The 22715-nt window shown below is 34.8% G+C and overlaps 2 protein-coding genes across 3 annotated transcripts; both read left to right on the forward strand.

Annotated features, from left to right (window-relative positions):
* The first annotated feature begins 1890 nt into the window (after positions 1-1890).
* LOC132122037 (cytochrome b-c1 complex subunit 2, mitochondrial) lies at positions 1891-14966 on the forward strand. Its single transcript, XM_059531884.1, has 14 exons — positions 1891-2028; positions 3183-3269; positions 5215-5364; positions 5445-5509; positions 5823-5879; positions 5960-6084; positions 6921-7018; positions 10415-10472; positions 10569-10664; positions 12067-12266; positions 12351-12431; positions 13958-14034; positions 14117-14270; positions 14604-14966. Exons 1-14 carry the CDS (start codon positions 1993-1995, stop codon positions 14685-14687), a joined length of 1368 nt encoding a protein of 455 aa, XP_059387867.1. The 5' UTR covers positions 1891-1992; the 3' UTR covers positions 14688-14966.
* A 1328-nt stretch (positions 14967-16294) lies between these two features.
* mosmob (modulator of smoothened b) lies at positions 16295-22296 on the forward strand. Of its 2 annotated transcripts, XM_059532981.1 has the most exons (4): positions 16295-16638; positions 16742-16972; positions 21798-22010; positions 22091-22296. In XM_059532981.1, exons 2-4 carry the CDS (start codon positions 16861-16863, stop codon positions 22273-22275), a joined length of 510 nt encoding a protein of 169 aa, XP_059388964.1. In that variant the 5' UTR covers positions 16295-16638; positions 16742-16860; the 3' UTR covers positions 22276-22296. The 2 variants fall into 2 exon arrangements, with proteins under 2 accessions (XP_059388964.1, XP_059388963.1); XM_059532980.1 differs by having other exon boundaries at positions 16295-16972.
* The last annotated feature ends 419 nt before the right edge of the window (positions 22297-22715 follow it).

The following is a 22715-nucleotide window of genomic DNA, read 5'->3' on the forward strand; positions in this document are numbered from 1 at the left end:
TGTATACAGTATGTGTATGCGGTGAGCAGCGAGAGCGCATAAATATAACGCGAAAGCACATTAAAATAATGCACAAGCGCGAATCTCTCTGTTCGCACGCAGACTTCCTTTGCTCTGTCACAAAACCAGACGTGCTTGCTCAGATACACGCTGCTCTGCGCGGAGAGAGTGTGCGCACTTAAAACGTGTCTCCTCTAACTTAAACTGCGTCCTGTGCACTCACAACGCTCATGTGCTAGATATTATTTATTTTCGCACGTTTTTATTTCTAGCCTTTTACCGCGTGCAGTGTGAACGCTCTGATCCGTTAACATGGGCTCGGAAAAAAGGCGCATCACAGACAGTGTGTGAATCTTGAGTTAGGCATTTGCCCAGTCTGTTCTGTTCTCGCGCTAGAGGCGCTGCAATCTGATTGGTTCTGATAGCATACTGCAGGAGGTCAGGGCCGCTAAATGGTGCTATAAAGCGATTTAGAAATCGCGCACGCTCAAATCGTGATTTTATGACGATTTTTATTAATCGCACAGCCCTAGAATAGACTGGAAATGAACAGAAAATAACTCGGGCTGGCACCGCTCAGCAAAACGGGAAAACCAGATCCAGGCAAAGCTCGGCAGCGGGTAGACAGTCAGCGGAGCAAGCAGTCAGGAGGAAACACAACAGCCATTTATGCATGTTTGAATTTGTTGTTCTGTAGCATATGCAGCAAAAATATCTAAGATAAATTGGTGGTTTATTCTTAAACCAATCAGCGAGCTTGAATAGTGGAAGCATAGTAACAGTTTAATATTTCTTTTTTGTTATTTAATTATATATATATGAAATGATGTTATGTTATGACTTAGACATTTTTACATATATTAACAATATTATTTATTTTAATAGTAATTGGCGGCCCACCTGCAATACCACCGCGGACCACAGGTTGAGAACCACTGTTTTAGAAGTTCCCAATGCCTACTAAAAGTACCTTCTTTTTGTGCCAAATCCCAGTAAAAGGATATCTATTTTATAATTTCCAACTTAACTACCTCATGTCTTAAATGAGAGACATTCATTTTCCAGAAAGAAGTATGACATGTCACATGACACTGCAAAAGAGGAAGATCTAATATTTATATAAATTGCCTTGTGATCTGTTAAGGCAGTAACTAATGTTTTCTGACATATTCTCTATTAAGATGCTCCCAGAAACCAGAAAGAAATCTATGCGGGACTCAGGGACTGCCTTGTACTGTTTTTGTTACTCCACGTATAAGAGCACTGATTAGGATACATTTCCCTGCATATATCAATCAAATTATATTTCTGCATAAAAGTCTTTAAAGTAATATTGGATGAACCAGGTTCCTTTGGAGGCCATCTATCAACCAAGTCATTTAAGATAATATTAAATTCCCCTCCAATCAATAAAAATCCCTGTGGGTGCTTACTAAACTCTGGAACATAGAATGCAGTTTCTGTACTCTTTTACCCGTATGTAGCCTATATATTTGAAGAAATGAGTAGCCTAGTAGTTTTTCTTTTTATTTTATATAGCCTACATATGTAATTAAACTAACCGCTCCATTCATTTCCCTTCTGTTCTAATCTTAATAATTAATAATTAGTTAATTTTACAAATTTTAATAAAGGTGATATTATCCTATTAATACGGTCTAAAACATAAAACTAGTACTACATATTAATAAAATAATAATAACAAAAATAAACAGAGTTCATACCAAATTATATTTAACGATTTGTAGATTACATTTAGTAGATTACACCTTCGTAAAACATTCGTAAAAGGCGTCTACATGCACTTTTAAGACTGTGCTAACTTTGTGTTTACATGCAGTGATGTAAATTAAACCACTTAATTTGACGCAATCTCCGAGTCGCCATGTGGCAGTGTGCACTTGTGCTTCATTTTAGTTTCGACGGAGAGAAGCAGAGAGTGAAGGATTCTGGGTAGGACGTCCTTAGGTCAGCCGTCAGAAGCAGAGAGAGATGATGAGGGGGATCCGGGGAATAAGCCAGTTATCGGTGAGGACTTGATCCACGGGGTTAGAGATGAGATAGAGGTTCTGCTGCATGGTTCTGTGTGTTGTGTTGTGGTGTACGAGTGTTCGCTAGATAGGACAGATGCTGGCCTTGTTCTCATAAAACCAAGCGCTGGATAAGAGATATAGTTGACAGTTCAGCTCTGTGTATGTCATTGTATTACATTCCTTGTTTTATTCATGTTTTGAATGCAGCTAACTTATATAGAGCAGTGATTCTTAGTCTTTATGCCACAGCATCTATCCTAAAATTTAAAAGGGATCTGTGTAGTTTGTTGTATAAAAGCTGTGAAATAATGGCCATCTAAAAAAATCAACATTTTGGTTTCACAAAGTTAAAAAAAAAAAAAAAAAAAAAAAAACTTTCACAATATTCCCATTTTTTTGAGATGCACCTGTATGTCTGAAATATTATTTGGGAAGTATTTAATTTAAATTACGTTTTTTTGTATTCTTATTATATAACTCTCAGTTGAATGTTTTTTAAATGTATTAACTCATTTAGTTAACAATCATGGTGATTTGACAGCACTTTAAGAAGGAAATCTAAGGTATATATGTGCAAATGCAAAATTGACTTCAATTCAAGTTTATTTGTATAGTGCTTTTTCAATACAAATCATTGCAAAGCAGCTTTACAGAAAATTAAGTTTCTGCATAATTTATTTGTAGCTTATTAGTGGTGACCGTCAGTTTATGTGTATATGGCAGAAATGTACGGGAAAAATCATTTTAAGACATAATGAAACAGATGATCAACACTATTAACAGCAATTCTTATATGATGCAATCAAACTTATAGCTTATATATATATATCCATGTTGGAATATCTGTGTGTATGATCCATTCATTTTGTGTTTTCTAAATACATTTTTAGCTTTTTATTAAATGAAACCATGACTTTATACAGCTTTGAAGCTTTGAATGTTCTTTTTTTTTTTTTTTACCATATTTCATGATGGCTTCAACCTAAATGCACATGAAAAGAAGGGCCTGTGGCTCTCTTATTTACTCTCTTGTTTGTGTCAAACGTAGCATTCTATTTAGTAGCGTCCCATGCCTCGTTCTTCCTCTCTTTATGCTGCTCTTTTTGGGCACTTTTTCTTCAGAGGTCTGATGTGTTTTGTGATTTTCAGGGCAGGCTTTATGCAGCCCAGGCTGCCCGTAAGGTGGATGTTGCGGCAGCCGTGGAGCCAGTGAAGTTTCTGCCGGAGGAAGTGCAGGTCAGTAGATGATGATTTGTCTCTCTCTCCACAGAGACGCTTCTGTGCGGCCACTCAAAGGGACCAGCCCTTGACTGTGCCTCTGCCCCTCTCATGTACCAGGATGTTCATGTATGTGTGTTTGCTGGGGAGGGTTTCTGCTCTCATATTAGGGACTGTTTTTGAATTACCAATTCAGTTGAATTTTACCACGTCCCACAGGATGGTGAATTAAAATGTGTACTGCAATGACAGGAGTTTTGAGATTGTCTACATTATTGCTTTGTCAATTTGAACCAATTATGTTTGTTTATTCCATGATGCATACAAGAATTCATCTTTACTAATTTATTTATTTTCTTAACAAATAAATTAATTTTTTTTCGTTATGAATTGCCACAGAATGTTGAGTGAGGATTATCATGGTGAGGATTAAGTGACATTTTTAATTACTAATTATTAAGTGAATAAATAATGTAAATTGTATGTGAATTAAATCTCTTTAAGCAGTATTACAACCATTATAAATATCAACAGGTTTTTTTAAGAACAGCCCAACTGTTTTGTATATTATCAAATGTTTATGGGTTTAAACCTGGAAAAAAAAAAATTAAATGCATTATTAATAATATATAAATACAAATGGTATGGTTGATTATTAAAGTATTTACTTGATATTTAGACAAATAAATATTAATTGTGTTTTTATAGAGGATCTTTGAATTTAAAATGCTGAAATCTGCTGATACTGCAAAATGTGCTGTGATATGATTAAAATTTCATCGTATTCAGTGGCCCGCAACCAGTGTATAAATATTGCATTATTATGTGCCAACTGGTTTTCACGAATCTGATTGCATTTCTATTAACACACAAATGCACCAGAATATAACAAAAATGTAATTGTTTTTGGTTGATTAAATTATCTTTGAAAATTTCAAATCCTTTATACCAGTTGGGACTTCCACAACAAAATGAGAAACTCCAGTTGTTAAAAGAATAATTTTATACAGAACAATAAAACAAATAATACAAAAAAAGTAAATATATATATTAATTTCTATTTTTATATATATATATATATATATATATTAGGGATGGGACGATAACCGGTTTTATTGATAACCGTGATAAAATGTGCTGAAGGTTAGTAATATTGTTTAAAAATGAATTATCATTAAAACCGTGTTTGATTATCGCGGTTTGAATAACTCACTATTAAATCATGTCCAGCCAGCAACAGTCTGATGCAAGCGCAGCGCACAATGTTTTTTTTGTTTTTTTTCGAGAAGGAATGGCGAAAGTCAGTGACTTTTCTATGCTTTTCTATGCTTCTACACTTTTCATTGTAAGGAAGGAAATGCCACAGAATTTAATCTTTCTTTAAATTAAGTGCATAGAGTTGCTTGTTTTATTAGTTGTTTGTTGATTATTAAATATAAAACTTGCTGAAATGTTTTCAGTGTGAGCATCAACTATTTTTCAACACTTTCATCTCGTTTCAACAAAACCGTGATAATATTGATAATCGTGATAATTTTAGTCACTATAATCGTGATATTAAATTTTCATACCGTCCCATCCCTAATATATATATATATATATATATATATATATATATATATATATATATATATATATATATATATATATATATATATATATATATATATATATATATATATAATATCTTTTTTGGGGGGTAAAACAAGTCTGCTAGTGTATGTATATGTATATAAATATATGTATGTGTATATATATATATATATATATATATATATATATATATATATATATATATATATATATATAATTATTATTATTTTATTATTTTTTTTTTTATAAGTTTTTATGCATTGCATTGATGCATTATATCATTAGTCACTTGAAAATATCAAAACAATTATATATGTAACATTACAGATTGGAGGGTGTAATTACAAACTTTTTTTTTTTTCTCTCCCAGGTGACAAAATTGCCTAGCGGGTTAGTGATTGCTTCCTTGGAAAACTATTCTCCTGCTTCTCGGATTAGTGTGCTCGTCAGGGCTGGAAGTCGATATGAGACGATGGATAACCTCGGCGTCTCACACTTGCTTCGTCTGGCTGCCAGTCTGGTATATATCCATCATGACTCTGTGTTTGACCGCTGTATTGCTTTTGTGCAGCATTAACTTCTCTATACTTCTGATTCCAGACAACTAAGGGAGCGTCTGCCTTCAGGATCTGCCGTGGTGTGGAGGCTGTAGGGGGAAGCTTAAGGTCAGTTTATCATTGTTACTAAACAGTTTCTTCTAAAGATCAGTTATTTATAAAATGTATGGTATGTGGCATAATACAGTAGTTTTCAGCTGCTTTTGCTTCAGGACCTTAGGTTATTTTTTAGTTTTTTTTTTTTAATTTTATTTATTTATTTGATACTTTTGCTGCTCAGAACCACAATAGATCTGCCACCCACTTTTGATTCACAACCCCACCATCAAGAACCACCTGCTTTATATATATATGGTGCATTATTTTACACAAATCTTTTATGTTATATGAATAAATGTTTATATTATATTTTTACATGCAGTGTGTCAAGCTCCAGGGAAACCATGGGATACACTGTAGACTGCTTGAGAGATCATATGTGAGTAGAACACGTTTGTTTTTCTGCATGAACTTTTCTTTTACTGGAAACAAATATGTTGTCTGTCTGTTCTCTCGCAGTGACACTGTAATGGAGTATCTGATCAATGTGACCACTGCGCCGGAGTTTCGGTCATGGGAAGTGTCAGACCTCACTGGCAGGGTGAAACTGGATAAGGAACTTGCCAAGCAGACTCCACAGATTGGTATGCAGTGTTTAACCCTCTGGCTTCATTTTAGATTGAAAGCGTTTGGTTTTAGAATTTTTTTGCCTTATTAGAATGGTACAAAACTTGACATGTGGGTCACTTGCTGTATGAACATACAAAAAAAATGTGGGTACATTCTACAAGTCAGCCTTAATTAAATAATCTTTAAAAATGTCTTAATGTCTATCTCAATTCAAAACCTAAAATAAATAAATATTTAAATATTAATCAAACCCTATTAATGAGAAATGTTATTATAGATATTAGAGTATTGTATTATAGAACTCTATTATGAAGTGAACTCACTTAAAGAGTTACGTATCCTTTTGCCAGAAAAAGTTTTAAAATGTTTATTGTGTGTTAATGTAAAAAGTCTTGTGTAATATATCTTGTGTTTGTTTGCTTGCTGATTTTTATTCTATTTGTTATACTTGTATTTTTGCCATGAAAATAGCCTAAAATGCTGACATGGCATTAAATAAAAATACACTACTTCTATAATATTATAGTAATAGAATGATGAATGTTATATATTTTTTCTTATATTTGAACTATTTTATATATAAATAATTAGTGCATAATTTAGAGGTGAATATTGTTTACTACAATAAAAATAAAATAAAAAATAAAAATATTTATGCAAAATATAACATTAATTTCTTAAAAAATATCGACGTCACTTTTGACTGCCAAGTATCACATGTTTGGACCCAGAGGGTTCATTCTGATAAATAACTGTTTGTAATGCAGTACATTTTTCATATGATTGACGGAGGTTGGTTAGCGGTCATAATGTCTCTGCTTCATTCTTCATCTGTTTGTTTGTCCCTCAGGTGTCATTGAGAATTTGCATGCTGCAGCTTATAAGAATGCCCTGTCCAATTCCTTATACTGTCCAGACTACATGCTCGGCCAAATCACCACAGAACAGGTAAGGCAACGTTTTGGAGGGAAAACATGGATATGGCTCATTTATGGTTATTATTTTTTATTTTTGTACAAATTCATTTGAATCTTTCATGTGGCATTTGAGTCTTGTCCAAATTATGCTTCATTATATATCATAGTAACAATTTGATACGCTTAACAATAATACACTTCTATAATTGGCCTCCAGTGTACATTCAATCCTCATAGATGGACGCCGCTGTGAATTAGGTTTAAAAAATAAATACCTCAATACATATCAAACGATCTGATCTGTAAGAAGAGACAAAGAAATAGTGATCACATAATGAAAACAGTTACTCACATTTGTGTGTTGCAAAATGACTGTACGATCCAATATACGTAGTCAGCGCAGCATCATCTTTTATTTTCAATCTTTTTGAAAATCACATGTCGAATTGTGCCTTGTTTGTAAATGAATCTGCAGTAAAATGAAGTGTTCTTACTGACACGGTTTATAAAAAATAAAGTTAATTCACTCTTTCCTAACGTTGGGATCAGAAGGAAGGCAATGCAAAGACTGTTTTTCCACAACTTGACACTGCACAGCATCTTGTCTTCAGACCCATCTTTATAGTTTTGTTCCTGCATAGACCTGCACGTTCCCCCCTCTCGTAAACACTACATGCACGAATAGGTGGGTGGGGCTAAAAAGGCAGGGATGTCAGTCTTCCTTTGCAAAGGCGTTGTTTATCCACATTATTACATCATATAGTAGAACATTCCAAAAGCTGTTGTTTTGGCAGACTGCCTTCAATACAAGTTAATAACAAAGTTTTGTATGGAAGCCCGTTTCTGCCACTGAATAAAAAATAAAAAGGGCTTTTTATCTCACAATTCTGATATTTTTTAAAAATCATAATTGTGTGATATAAACTCGCAATTACGAGTGAAAAACCTCAGAATTGTGAGATATAAACTCACAACTGCTAGACATAAAGTCGCAATTCTGAGAAATAAAGTCAGAACTGCGAGATATAAACTCAAAATTGACTGTTTTTCCTCAGAAATTCTGACTTATTTTCTCGCAATTCTGACTTTTTCAGAAAATGAAAGTCAAAATTGTGAGATAAAAACTGCAATTGCAAGTTTATATCTCGCAATTCTGACTTTATATCTCTCAATTCTTACTTTATAACTGCATTTGTGAGTTTATCATGAAATTCTGAGAAAAAGTCTGAATTGTGAGTTTATATTTATATTAGTGGTGGACCTATATTGTTTTTTTTGACCGCCGATGCTGATATCTTGGAAAGCAGGGGGCCGATATAATTGAGTTTTTTTTTTTACATTTTAATTAATATTTAAGAAATTTGAAATCATTTGACAATGGATTGAAAAATAAATGTGTAAAATAAACATACTTATACTTTAGATAACAAAGTATTTTTCACAAATAAATATTTAATAAAAAATGTATTAAAAAGGAAGTAAACACTGTAACCAACAGGACACTCATTATTCTGGGAAGTTTGCGTGCATCAGGAATCATATTTTTCAAATTAAGCTAGGGTAATACTCATTTTACATACAGCACACAGAGAAAATGACATGAATATGACAGTGGGCATATGAGAGGTCCAGGAAGACGAAGCACGCTCCTCTTTGCATACGGGGGGATGAAGTGGAGCGTGTGGATAGTATTAAGTTCCTGGGCGTCCATATTTCATCTGACCTGTCCTGGTCTGTCAACACATCACACCTGGTGAAGAAGGCGCAACAACGTCTTTTCTTCCTCAGGAAGTTAAAACGTACTGGACTCTCCTCTCAGCTGCTCAAGAACTTCTACAGTGCTACAATAGAAAGCATACTTTGCTTAAATGCAACGGTGTGGTATGGCAGCTGCACTGCAAAGGAAAGGAAGGACTTGGCACGGGTGGTGAGAACTGCTCAGAGGATTGTGGGCTGCCATCTCCAAGACCTGGACACGATATATGCTGTCCGAATCAGGAAGAAGGCCAGCCGCATCGTGGCCGACCCCATCCACCCGGGAAATGGACTGTTTGTACCGCTTCCTTCAGGAAGGCGGTACAGAAACATCAAGACCACCACAACCAGACTCAAAAACAGCTTTTTCCCCAGAGCTGTGAAAGCTATCACCCCCCTCCATTCCCTCGCAGTCAAACACACATGCAACCTCCCTATATAGCCACACACTTACTCGCTCACATGCACCCTACTCCTACTGATGCAAAATACTTACTTGAATACAAAAACTCTGATTGTTTTGCATTGCTGCACTATGTTTTTAATCTACTTGATTTTAATACTCTAGTATATATATTTACTCTGCTGCTATTGAATGTATTCTGGTGTCCGGTGTTTACTTGAGGTATTTATTTCTATTTTATATTTATATATTGCTTGTGTTTATATAATTGCTGTGTCATTTTTTGTATGATAACTGTTTTAAGCCGAGAGTCTCACACAAAATTTCGTTATGTGTGAGCATAATGACAATAAATAAAACATTCTGATGCATAAAGCACAGCATAATTTGAAATCACGAGTTTAAAGTTTGAAGCATTCAATTCACATGGACCGACCGTCACACAGAGAACACGCGGTCATGCTGGATAAAAATGCACCCTTTACAAAGTCTCACGGCTGGGTTCAACTAAGGTTTGTGAAATTAAATGTTCATTAGCCATTCAAATATTTGTTTTGTCTTAATGCTGATGACAAATGAGAAAGTATTATAATGTTTGCGTTTCTATTACTAATAATATAAAAGCAATCGTTTTAAATCTTCTTGTATATTATATTCTATCTGATTATTAGATAAACTTCTATCCATTTTAGACAGAACTGTTAATGGTGACGGCGAACAAGAGGGAGAGTGTGAGCTCAGCTGTGTCTGCTCAGGCGCTGCCGTTCTCAGTCCCACCTCGAATACATCGGCCAAGCACATAAACTTATCAGACTTAAAGATATATTGGTCGACCACTAGTTTATATATCACAATAAAAAGTCGCAATTTTTTTTTATTCAGTGGCAGAAACGGGCTTCCATAGTTTTGAGTGATGACGCTTACAGGATGTTTTTATAGTACAGTGACCTCTATGTCACAAATCAAGGGAATTTTGGTTTCTTAGTCCATGACCCCTTTAAAGTTCACTTCATCTGATTTTATCCTTTTATTTGTGAACATGAACATCATGAAATCATCACTTAATAAGTCTGAATTATATACAACATGGACACTCATCTGGCAAGGTTTCAAATTGTTGTAAAAGAGCTGTAGAATAGTAATGCACCAAATTACGACATTGCTTGACCAAGGTAAACAACATGTAAATCACACATGCTCATAACAGTCCTGCACAAATATATTACATTGCAAATTTTAATGCTCTCTGTATTATGTCCTTTTATGCAGATGCACAACTTTGTTCAGAACAACTTCACAAGTGCAAGAATGGCCCTTGTTGGTCTTGGTATGTTATTACATTTTTGTCTTATTAAATGAGAAGACTTAATATGGCCCAAAAAGTATATTAAATAAGACATTTATACTTCATGCTATTGTGTAGGTGTGGATCATGCCATACTTAAGCAGGTTGGGGAGCAATTCCTGAACATCCGCAGTGGAACAGGCACTGTTGGCTCCGAAGCCGTGTACCGTGGAGGTAGAGTGCATCATTAATACTAGAACAGTATTAAAAATACAAAATAAAAGACAATATATTTACCTTACATAGTCATTGAAAGTCTCATTTTCAGGTCGCTACAGTCAGTAATGTAAGGAACTTTGCTATTGCTTTACCGCAGATCCTAGGGAATTGTCTGCTGTCTACATAGAATACCTTTTTGAGGCATTATCTAAACTAAAATGGACCTTTATATGTGACAGTTTTTAATCATGGTAAATGGACCGCAGCACCTAACAGGCAAACACACATTATTTAGATTTACTCATTTGGGTGTTGTTTTTACCCAAAGCAGTTTGCAGCACATTTAAGGTGTACGTTTTATAGGTTAATACATTCCCTGGGAATCAAACCTAAAATTTTGATGCGTCTAGCACCATGCTGTAATATCCAAGTTACAGGAACACACTGCAAAAGGAGTGTTTCTCATAAATCACGTTAGAGGCCAAAGATCAGTTGAGTTCAAAGTTAGCATCTTGATGAAAAATAATGCAATATTCTGATAAACAAAATTAACTTTTTGTGGTTTGTAGGTCATATTTGTCTTAAAAGCTGACAAAATTACCTTTTAGTAGTATGCTTTTTCCACTTTGTAGACTTTCTGTTCTGGGGAAACAAACCAATATCTTCATGTAACCCACTACAAATATATTGTGCAATAAAAAGCTCTTCTAGAATCTTTGTTTCTGTCCGGCTAATATATGTTTGGATTTTGCTATCTAAATAGCCAGCTGATTATGTTTTGGAATAAATCTTATACATCTCTAAAACAAAAATGATTCCTATATTTGACCATTTGTCTGAAGTGTAAATTTTTTTCGAAAATTTAGATTTATAAATCACCTGAAAGCTGAATAAATAAGCTTTGTATGGTTTATTAGGATCGGACAATATTTGGGCAAGATACTTTTTGAAAATCTGGAATCTGAGGGAGGAAAAAAATCTAAATATTGAGAAAATTGCCTTCAATACATATTACTAATCAAAAAGTAAGTTTTATATATTTACAGTAAGAAATTTACAAAATACCTCCATGGATCATGATCTTTACTTGATATGCTAATGATTTTTGGCATAAAAGAAAAATCGATAATTTTGACCCATACAATGTGTTTTAGGCTATTGCTAAAAATATACCCGTGGCTTAAGAGTGGTTTTGTGGTCCAGAGTCACATATTGCACCTCATCGGCACATATTAGTGTCACTGAACGAATGCTGGAAAAGTCTGATCCTAAATAAATTAATGATAATGCATTTAAAAATGTTTCAAGCTTAACTTAAAATCTGTTTCTTTCTATAACCTAAGTGCATTATTAGTCTCAGATAAGTGCTCTGCTTCTGAAACAGTGTGTAATGTTAGTCTCCGGGTGTGTTCTGCAGGTGAGCTGAGGCATCAGTCTGGAGGAGGACTGGTTCATGCGGTCGTGGCAAGCGAAGGTGCAAGTGTAACCTCAGCTGAGGCCACAGCATTCAGTATACTGCAGCATGTGCTTGGAGCAGGACCTCATGTCAAGAGAGGCTCCAACACTACAAGCAAACTGAGTCAGGCCATCTCAAAGGTCACCGCTCAGCCCTTTGATGTGAGTATCACCTTATCTGACCTTCATCTTAAAAAAGACTCTAAACGAAGGACTCTTTGTAACCGTCTGGCTTGCTTTTTGCAGGCGTCTGCCTTCAATGCCAACTACACGGATTCTGGTCTGTTTGGAGTTTACACCATCTGCCAGGCTAACGCTGCTAAAGATGTATGTATGATTTATATTATGCCTTAAGCCCGTTTCACACTGATCACGATGCGAAAAAACGAGGCAAATTGCCAACGAAATGATTGTTCGCCTTCTGCTAATTCACGCCTGCACGCTAGGTGGCGCCGACCAGCAATGCATTTTTTCTTCATTTAGCGTATATATATCTCATATGGTTTTCATCGTCCCCTTGCTCAAAATACAGCATTAAATTAAGATAAATAACTTTTGGTTCTTCATCAGAAACACAAACTATACATAATGCTTACAAGAATACATCTGAAAATATAATTAAAGCCTCAAGCTACATCAAAAATGTATGTAATTATTAACGTTTTTGCTCAAATCACACTTCATCGAGTGCTTGTAATACCTTAAGGTTGAGATCTAAAATGGACTCTTTGTATGTTTTATAATGGATTAAACGCTATTTGCTTGACATGCCATAAACATCCTTTATTGTAAAAAAAAATAAAGAAAAAAACAGGAGCGGCATAAAAACATATACAGAAAATATATCTGCATAATCATAGGTCTGTTTGCTTTCATATTTCATGTGTAGGAATTTTTATTTAAATTTTTTATATATATGGAAGGGCGAGAGATATTATTACATGATTGACAGGTCTAGAGTGACCGCGCTTTAACACTCGCACTCGTGGAAGTAAATGGATGGTTCTCTTCAGATCACATAATTCAGTGAAGAATTCATAGAAATGTTATTCTGTATAAAGGACATGTGAGAATAAATCGGTTCTTAAATACCAACTATAACAAGAACTCAGCATCCATTCTTCTCTCTTGCGGGACAAAAAGTCCTCTACTTCAGTGTTTTTACACGCATGCATCTTTTGAGCATTTTAGCATAACTGAAATGGTTCGTCGGACTGGTTCGAGGAAAAACAAACAAGCAAAAAAAAAACATTAGCATGTTCGATGTGAGAATGTTCATGGCCTATGTGGAAACATCCATAAGAATCTGTTGTTTAATGCCAGTGCGTCATCGCGTTCAATATTTGTTCAGCTTCTTTGCACTCAGTGTGAAAAGGTCTTTAGATTAAAATTCAATTTATGGTGTTAGCAAGGCCAAAGTTTTAGTTGGTTCCCAGGAAACATATCCTGTAGTCATAAATCAAAAGTCGTAAGTCACAATCACAAATAAGGCACAATTAAGCAATAGTTCGGTAAACAATGGATGAACATAGCATTATATAATGTACCACAATAATACCATGTACTGTTTTGCTCAATCAGAGATAGTTCCTAATAAAGTAAAAACAGAAATATATGTAGTGTGTGTATGAGCATTCATGAATGCATGATTCAGTGATGCACACACATCCAGTCATTTGTTTCATACCTGGATAAATTCATGTTTTTGAATGAATCTGATAACCAAATGGTGTCTGTTTTTGATATGCATGCAACATTTATGTGTTAAGTCTAGTCAATTAACAAATAAAACTTGTGGTGTTGCCTATGAGAGCTACTGAATGTGTTCTTAAAGTGTTCTTTTTTGTGTTCAGGTAATCAAAGCAGCAATCGTTCAAGTAAATGACATTGCTCAAGGAAACCTTGCAGAAGCTGACCTCAGCAGAGCTAAGTGAGTTTTTTTTTTGAGACCATATTTTATTCATCATGTGTTTTCATATTATTATTAAAGATTTGTCTTTTTGTTTGAGCAGGAATCAGTTGACGGCTGAGTACCTGATGTCTATTGAGAGTTCTGAGGGCTTAATGGAAGCCATTGGTTCACAAGTGCTGGCCGAGGGTACCTACCATTCCCCTGAGGCTGTGACGCAGAAAATCAATGCTGTGTCTTCAGCTGATGTTGTCAACGTAAGCAACTTTTGTTTCTTAGGGTAATGGTAACACCGTGTAAAGACCTAAGGAATGTAACAAAGCTTGAATCTTATGTTCAACCCTGGGTATTTGACAATCTGTGAACTGAAGAATAACTCAGAGAATCATATTGTACTTTACAAAATGTTTCATTTTTTTGCTCAAACCATAATTCATGGATTACTATTGGTGCTATTTGCGATAGTTGACTGTACTATAAGGCGGTTTTAAAAATATATTCTGAAAATATATATATTGTTGTAGTGTATCTGTTAGTTTATCTCATTTTAAGGATTTTGTATAACAAAACTGGTCTCATTTGTTTTTCAGGTTGCAAAAAAATTCATGTCTGGCAAAAAGACTATGGCCTCCAGTGGACACTTGGTCAACACACCTTTTGTTGATGAAATCTGATGGGCTCACTTCAGGACTCTCAAACATTTTATCTTTCAGCAGTGACTTACTCTTATATTTATAATGAAATTAAGACATGTTCACGATATCTTTATTATTCCTGTCCAAAAAAAGAAAAGAAAATGAATAATAATTATAATAATAATAAGGTTGTCATCAACAGTTGGTCTTGTTGTTTGTAATATATAAAGTGGCGTAATCCGAAGAGAAAAACTCTGCACTTGTCCATTTGAAATGTATAGATTGAAATGTATAAATTAATAAAGTATCTTGCAACCATTTATGAAACAAGTTGTGGTTTGTGATCCTCTTACAGCTTCTCAGGCTGCACTAAAATCAAATTATATTATATCAAAAAATATTACCTTTTTAAAAACTGTATATAAACTAATGATAACAGACTAGCGGTGTTTTATTGCTTTGTTTCTGCAATAAACAGGCTTCAAACATACACAAAAACTTGGAAATATATTATATTCAAGTGCCAAAAAGTAATTAGAATGTCAAAGATCATCTTGATCGTGAATGACTGGGAAAAAATGTCAGGAAGAAAATTGTGATCTTGTCATAAGGCTGAGAAACACTTTCATGAAAAGCTGTTTTAAGTTTGTGTAATATATTTATTATTAAGATCATGGATCGAACTGTTCATTCATACAATGAACAACACGTCACAAATTTGAAATGGCCGGTAAGAACATACAAACCCTTGTCCAACAATTGATTTAATTATATCTATTGCGCTCTTTAATATCTTAATTGCGTTCACTACAGTGTTAATATGTATAAAATTTAAATAAATATTTTAATCTCTTAATTTCGTTGGTATATTAAATATAAATTTCTTAAACCTAGTTGTAAATTGTTGTTTTCTCTTTATTACATTTTGTGTCTGTTTTTTTTTTTTAAGAAACTATTTTGTTCAGTGACGTTTCCAGTCCAGTTTCCAGAACTGTCAAAGGCAGGGTGGTTGAGTTTGTTCAGAAATTTTGGCTTGACTTGTATTCCCATTTAAACAAACCCCCTACCTTTGCACAATCTTTCAGCTTGAAAGATATTATCTGTTATTACTCTGAATCTGCCAACAAATCTAAAGAGTATATATTCAACTTTTTTATTTTGTTCGGCAAATTTTTCATCCATAAGCAAAAATGTATGGGCTCAATTCCTTCTTTCTCACATTTCTTGATTGAGGTTGACTCACTGCTCAAATCTTTTTGTTTAACTAACAATAAAAAATGTGTCAGGTTTTTGGATTTACACGAAAAATCTATTTCTATTGACTGATTAAGCTTAGATAGCTTTCCTTCATTGGTTTAAAATGTATTTGTGTATTTATTTATTTTATTATTATTATTATTATTATTATTATATAGATTTTTTTTCTTCCTCTCTCTCTCTCTCTTGATTGTAAGCTACATACCCCTTTATTGTGTTTTATTTCTCCTCTTCTCCTCTATTTTCTTTATTTGTTAATGTTCTCCTGAAGGTGATTGTATATTTTTATCCAATTTCTTGAATAATAAAAAAAAAAACAACAACAACAAAAAAAACAAAGGCAGGGTGGTGACGTCACATGCTGCGTCATGTTCTCCTGCCCACTCCGTTATTCCTTACAAAAGGAAAACATCTCGCGAGTAGGGTTGTGTGTTTTGAAAGGCTCGCGGATGCTGTTTTACGGTATATTAGTTCAAACTGAAACGCGGAAGAACGTAGGACAAGAAGGACAACTGTAGTTATCGATACAGCACGACATTTACCTGAATATCCGATACTGATGCGAGAACAGACTCGTGCTTTGTGGAATTATTTTCCTCTTTCAATGATATCCACAAATCAAAAGCGAAGATCCAACAAGGATGTAACACATCGGAATACTTGGGATTTTCCTCACAGCCGTGCTCATGTTTGGGCTAACCTTTCAGGCTGTTGTTAGTGGAGTTCATAGGGGGTATCGTTAATGTTTCATAATGGGATGATGTTCAGTGCTGAATGTCATACTGCTAGTGTTTGCATCATAATTCCTCAACTGACATTCAGATGTTGTCTTCTAGAACTGCATGAAGAGCATTTCCATGAGGTTCCCTCTGAAAAGAGGGAGTGAAGGTTGCATCCATCTCATAAAATCCCAAACGTCTAGTAGCCCTTTACTCATGTACTCACAGACTGAGGTATGAAAATGGATAAACTCACCATTATTTCAGGATGTCTCTTTCTCGTGGCAGATATCTTCGCAATTGCAAGTGTTGCAAATCCAGACTGGATCAATACAGGTGGTCAAGAGGGTAAGAAACTTAATGTTCTGTTGAATCCAATGGTAACTCTTTACCCTTACGAAAAATAACCATGGTTTTATTATAGTAAAACTGTAGTAACCCATGTTTTTTTGGCGTGTTGACTACCATTTGTATAACCACAGATTTACTACAAATATCATGGTTAAACTATGGTTAATATAGCAAAACCATGGTTAATTTGTGGGTACCATGGTTTAACTATAGTAACCATGGTTTTTTGGTTTTATTTGTAGTAAAACCATGGTTAAAAAAAAGGGTAGGTAGAGCACTCGTGTATCTGCATGTGCAATGTTTTTTGTGCTATCAAGCACAAAATCATTAAATCAAAGGATAAAATCCAAAAAGTCCATTACAAAAAAATTAATATGACTGTAATGTATTATTTATGATTTTTTTTATCATTATTCATGCATCAAGCATGCATTTCCTGCTGCAGTTGGGCACATTGTACTAAAAAAGATTGGAACATATTATTTTCCTTTCTCTACACATCCATTTATGGGTAAAACGTATGAAAAAGTGAAATAAGTGGAAAGATGCTTTTACATATAAATATGTAAAAGCATCTGGCATTAGCTGATAAAAGCCAGTGATTAAATGTTTTGCCTTAATAAGATGCGCAGACGAATGCTTTTAAGCGAATGTGTTGTTGATTATTCAGTGTGTTTGTTGCTGTATTAATGAAGTCTGTTGGGAATTGCCTTCCACAGAGATGAGATCTACCAGCAGTTAATTAGTTGGAAAATTGTTCTGTTATGTAAAAATGGGAATAATATTAATAGTTGCTGCTGCAGATGATCTTATAGACGGTTTCAACGGCAACAACATAAACAAACGTTACTTTGCATGCGCGCTTTTGTGGACCTAACTTAACTTCCGGTAGACTTCCAAATAGTAACAACTCAATAACAACAGCCAAGTCCCTCTAGAGTAGATATTTTTTGATAAACAAACAAAATATGTTTGCCGCGTGGATCAGGCGGACTTAATGAAAATGCAAATTCATTCTTTGCCAGCAGGAGATGTTTTAAAGCATAGACATAAAGCGCGAGAAATAGAGGTTTCCCCAGTAACAGCTGTAAACAAAGCAGAGCTGGTACGCTCACACGCTGCTTTATCAGGCATATAACATACAAGTCTTCCTTCAGAAATACAGCGATATAAAAACACCTGTGCTTTGTTTTGATATTTAAACATATAAATGTAAGGAATTATTATTATTAAACGTGTAGTAGGCTACATTACTCATGTTTATTCAACGAAGCCTTTTTGAAAATCGATCAGTTTTAAAATTGTGGCGAGTCTCCAAAAATAAATAAATGTATGGGAAACACATCCCGCAGCACAACCACCTGACCCCAACTTCAGTCTACTCATCATCACATTGACTTTAACTGTGTTTGTAGAAGGCACCGCAGCCAGACCGATATACACAACACAGACCGGAAGTTAACTTAGGTCCAGGCGCGTGCGCCCGATGAAACCGTCTATATGGATCCTCATATTTATCACTATACTTTAATGGATTTTTTTATTTTTTATTTGGGCATTAAAGTGTCTATGCAGTGTGTAATTCAATTCAATTCAAGTTTATTTGTATAGCGCTTTTTAGAATACAAATCATTACAAAGCAACTTTACAGAAAATTAAGTTTCTACAATATTTAGTAGTTGCTTATAAGTGGTGACTGTCAGTTTGTGCGCATATGACAGATTTTTCAGAAAAATTAATACAAGACATAGTCAGCCAGAAAATGAACATTATTAACAGCAATTATTATATGATGCAGTCACACTTGTAGGAATATTTGTTAGTTCTGTTTGTTGATTCAGGGTTAGAATCATCTGAGATCCTCTGAGGGGTCAGCATCATCTCTTCTCAGGTGTTCTGGATCCAGACTGGAGCTTGTGTAAATCCTAGTTTCCACGGGATGTAAATGTTGCTGTCTGTGTATGTGAATGTAAACAATCAGCAAAGTTGTAAAGCTGAAAGTGCACTATAAATAAAGGTATTGTCTCCCAAAAATAAAAAATTGGCAGTGAACAACTTGACCCCTCCAACAAACATGTAATTTTACTGACGACTGCTTCTCTAATCTCAGGGAGTAAAAACAATAGTTAAACGCTCTATTGGCAAAGGGCATCTCAGGAACTGCACTTCAGGTTTGAATCTTACCTCTCAGATAGGTCCTTCAAGGTATTTTGGAGGGTTGAGGTTTCCAAGTTGCAACATCTAGCTACTGGGGTGCCTAGGGGCTCAGTTCTTCAGCCTCTTCCCTTCTCTGTCTACATGGCATCACTAGGCTCTGTCATTCAGAAAGTTTTTTTATGTTATAAAAAACCTTAGAGATGTGATTGATGATCAGCTGAATTTCTCAGAACACAATGCTAAAACTGTCCGGTCCTGCAGATTTACTTTATTCAACATCAAAAAGCAGTTTGCAGCTGCAAGATTAATGCTGCAAGATTAATGAGCTGAAAAGAACACATATCACACCTCTGTTCATCAGTTTGCACTGGCTTCCAATAGCTATTTGCATAAAATTCAAGGCATTAATGTTTGCTTACAAAACCACCACTGGCTCTGCACCACTTTACCTAAAAACACTACTTCAGACTTATGTGCCCTCTAGAAGCTTGCGTTCTGCAAGTGAATGGCACATTATTGTGCCATCCCAAAAAGTCACAAAATCACTTTCCCAGACTTTTAAATTAAATGTTCCCTTTTGGTGGAATGACCTGCCCAACTCAGTCCGAGCAGCTCAGTCCTTAGCCATCTTCAAGAATCGGCTAAAAACACATCTCTTCCATTTTTATTTGCCCCTCTAACTCTAGCACTCTCTATTCTAATTCTGTTTTATCTATTTGTTTTTTTATTATTTAAAAAAATAAACATGACCCTTTAAGACTTGCACTGTATTTGATTTCTAACTGCTTGTTTTCTATTTTAAAAAGACCTCTAAGCATTATTTGTTCTTTTTCTACACAAAAATAAATAAATAAATACATTTTTAGTGGTTGCAAACAATTTATTTTAGCTACATTTAAATAAAATAATGTTGAAAGTTAGATTCTGATTGCTTCCATGTCCTTAGGTGGTAGTTTCTGATCCAAGTGGTACACGAGATAAAATCATAGCTGTGCTTCACTCTACAGATGTGTATAGAGAAAGATATCCTGTGGAGTGACTTTAAAAGGCATTTCCCACATTAAAGATGGATAAAGTTGGTGTCCAGTAGACTTCCATTACAGAAAGATACTGACATTGGATTTACACTAATAGTTTATGTAGCTCAATTAATGCTTAATGAAGTCGACTGTATCATATTTGATTCATACATTTCAGGCCTCTAAATCAACATGATCAAAATTGGCTGAAGAAAATGTTGAACACAATCTACATGCCCTCAATTGTCTGATTGATGGTTTATACTTTTTTTTTAGCAAGTAAAAGGTCTTTTAAAAGGCCTCTTAGTAAGACATATTATTGGGAGATTTAGAGTGACAACTGATATTAATATGCATTTTATGTAAGCAGTTTGCTACACTGTTATTAATATCTCATTTATTGACATTTTACTTTTACTTTTCTAACTATTATTTCCTGTGCCAGGCTTTACATATGGTAAAGTTAATCTGACTTAGTGACTGTTTGAGATGACTGGTAAAATTAAATGACTTAAAGGTACAATTTGTAAGTTATTTGCAGTAAAATATCCAAAAACCACTAGGCTAGTGATTTTGTCCAGCTGATTACCAACAATATCTCTAATGTTTTCAACTACTTGTAAATCATCCCATTTTAAACAGTGACACGGGGCAGTGCAGTCGCCTGTCAATGACGTTAGTTCCCCTTTGTTACCGCCTTGACTGACGTAGAAACCACATGACAACAGTGTCGTGGACAAATGCGGAAGTAGCTTCGCGACAAACTTCAACTAGAAAGAGATCTCACTTGTGTTTTACTCGACAGGTGAGTTGTTTTGATTCGTATCTTTACAGAAAACGTATGCTATTATAACGATCAACAAGATTAGTATTATCGGGGATACACGCCAAAGGCGGGGGGGCATCGCGTCTCTAGACCCGCGCGAGGACGCGTCTGATCCATAGTCTGATTGCATCTTTGCATTGACTTTGTATGTAATCTATTCGTGCAAATAATTGAACTCGCGGTAAAGCCATGATTTATCTTTCCGTCTGATTGATGGCCGTCAGCGGTTGGGTAGAAGACAACAAATCCCATCATTCCATAGCGTCATCAAACCACGCGATTGTTATTGTTTTGGTAGTGCGCCCTCTAGTGGCAGGTCCTACAACCTGTACGTTTAATTTAAACTTTAATTGGTCTTTCTTATAATATTTCATTTCACTGTATGCAACTTTGTGAATACAAAAGATTTTCTGACGTCTTGAGTCACAAAGCTTTCAAAGAGGGCATGATTTGAGATGTATTTGAATCCACTGTCGGTGTATTTGTGCAAGAGGATTGTGCAGCACTAAAGCATGCTTCTTCCTCAACATAAATGATGCAATTTAGAGTGGAATCCCGAATATTATAAGAGGAGCTTCTTTATTTTTGAAAACTTTTTGTTCTTCATGTTCTTGTCCATGTTCCAGAAAGGAATTCACATTGTTTGTGATACTTTTTTTTGTATTTTACTTTTTGTGGTAGTGTAGCATCATAGTTAAAAAAAGTGGTTGTAGAATAATTCCAACTGCACGGATTTATATATTGTGTTATGTGATGTTTAAAATAAGACTTGTTTTTACAGTTTATAGTCATGACACATTATCCTGTGTTTTGCACGTAGGTGCTCTGACTCTGGGTCTAGTCAAGCAATGCCAGACCATCCATGGTCGAACCAGGGTATGCATCTCCCCAAGCCTTCCTCCAGAATGGATCACTACCCTGTTCTTCATCATATTAGGCATCATCTCACTCTCTATCACATGTGGCCTGCTTGTGATCTCACACTGGAGACGAGAGGCTACAAAATATGCCCGTTGGATCGCCTTCATGGGAAGTATGTTACATATAGGAAATTTAATATGCACAAACAATTCTGTTTAGTGATTTAAACAATGTTGTGTTATTTTTTTGTAGTGGTCTTCTTCTGCATGGCCTCTCTCATATTTCCAGTTGGATTTTACATCAATCAAGTTGGAGGACAACCTTACAAATTACCCAATAATACTGTGGTTGGGTCCTCATATGTACTGTTTGTTTTATCAATATTTTTTACAATAGTTGGACTTCTTTTTGCGGGTAAAGTCTGTTTGCCTGGCTGACAAATGATCTGGTTTTACAAATTTTTTTTTATGTTACACATTTGACCTTTTCAATGCGAGCGTTGTTTAAATGATGACCAAAAAAATACAAACACTTCAAAAGGATGACTCATTGACACAAAACTGCCTTTTGCAGTGGAAATGTTATTATAATGATATTGTGGTCAACAAAAGATTTACATAAGCAATAATCTACAGTCATAAAGTCATTATCACTAAATAAATCATCCTTGCATTGCCCTGAGGGGGGTTATTTAATAGTAATGACTGGCAGACTGTACAATATCCCAATTATGACATGGCTACTCACCAAAAAAAAAAAAATATATGGACATATAACAATGATTTGTGTTTCAATTATTTTATAACATTTGACCTGTACCATATATTAACTTCCAAAATATTAAGTCGTGGCTTAAAGAGTTTGACTCCTAACCCTA

Source organism: Carassius carassius, chromosome 40 (genome assembly GCF_963082965.1).
Source record: "Carassius carassius chromosome 40, fCarCar2.1, whole genome shotgun sequence".
NCBI lineage: Eukaryota > Metazoa > Chordata > Actinopteri > Cypriniformes > Cyprinidae > Carassius > Carassius carassius.

Coding starts and splice junctions, on each gene's coding strand:
- mosmob (XM_059532980.1), top strand. CDS start 16,861: ATGAAAATGGATAAACTCACCATTATTTCAGGATGTCTCTTTCTCGTG. Junction 16,973..21,797: donor CAATACAGGTGGTCAAGAGG/GTAAGAAACTTA, acceptor TTTTGCACGTAG/GTGCTCTGACTCTGGGTCTA. Junction 22,011..22,090: donor TTGGATCGCCTTCATGGGAA/GTATGTTACATA, acceptor ATTTTTTTGTAG/TGGTCTTCTTCTGCATGGCC.
- LOC132122037 (XM_059531884.1), top strand. CDS start 1,993: ATGATGAGGGGGATCCGGGGAATAAGCCAGTTATCG. Junction 5,510..5,822: donor GCTGTAGGGGGAAGCTTAAG/GTCAGTTTATCA, acceptor TTTTACATGCAG/TGTGTCAAGCTCCAGGGAAA. Junction 10,473..10,568: donor AATGGCCCTTGTTGGTCTTG/GTATGTTATTAC, acceptor GCTATTGTGTAG/GTGTGGATCATGCCATACTT.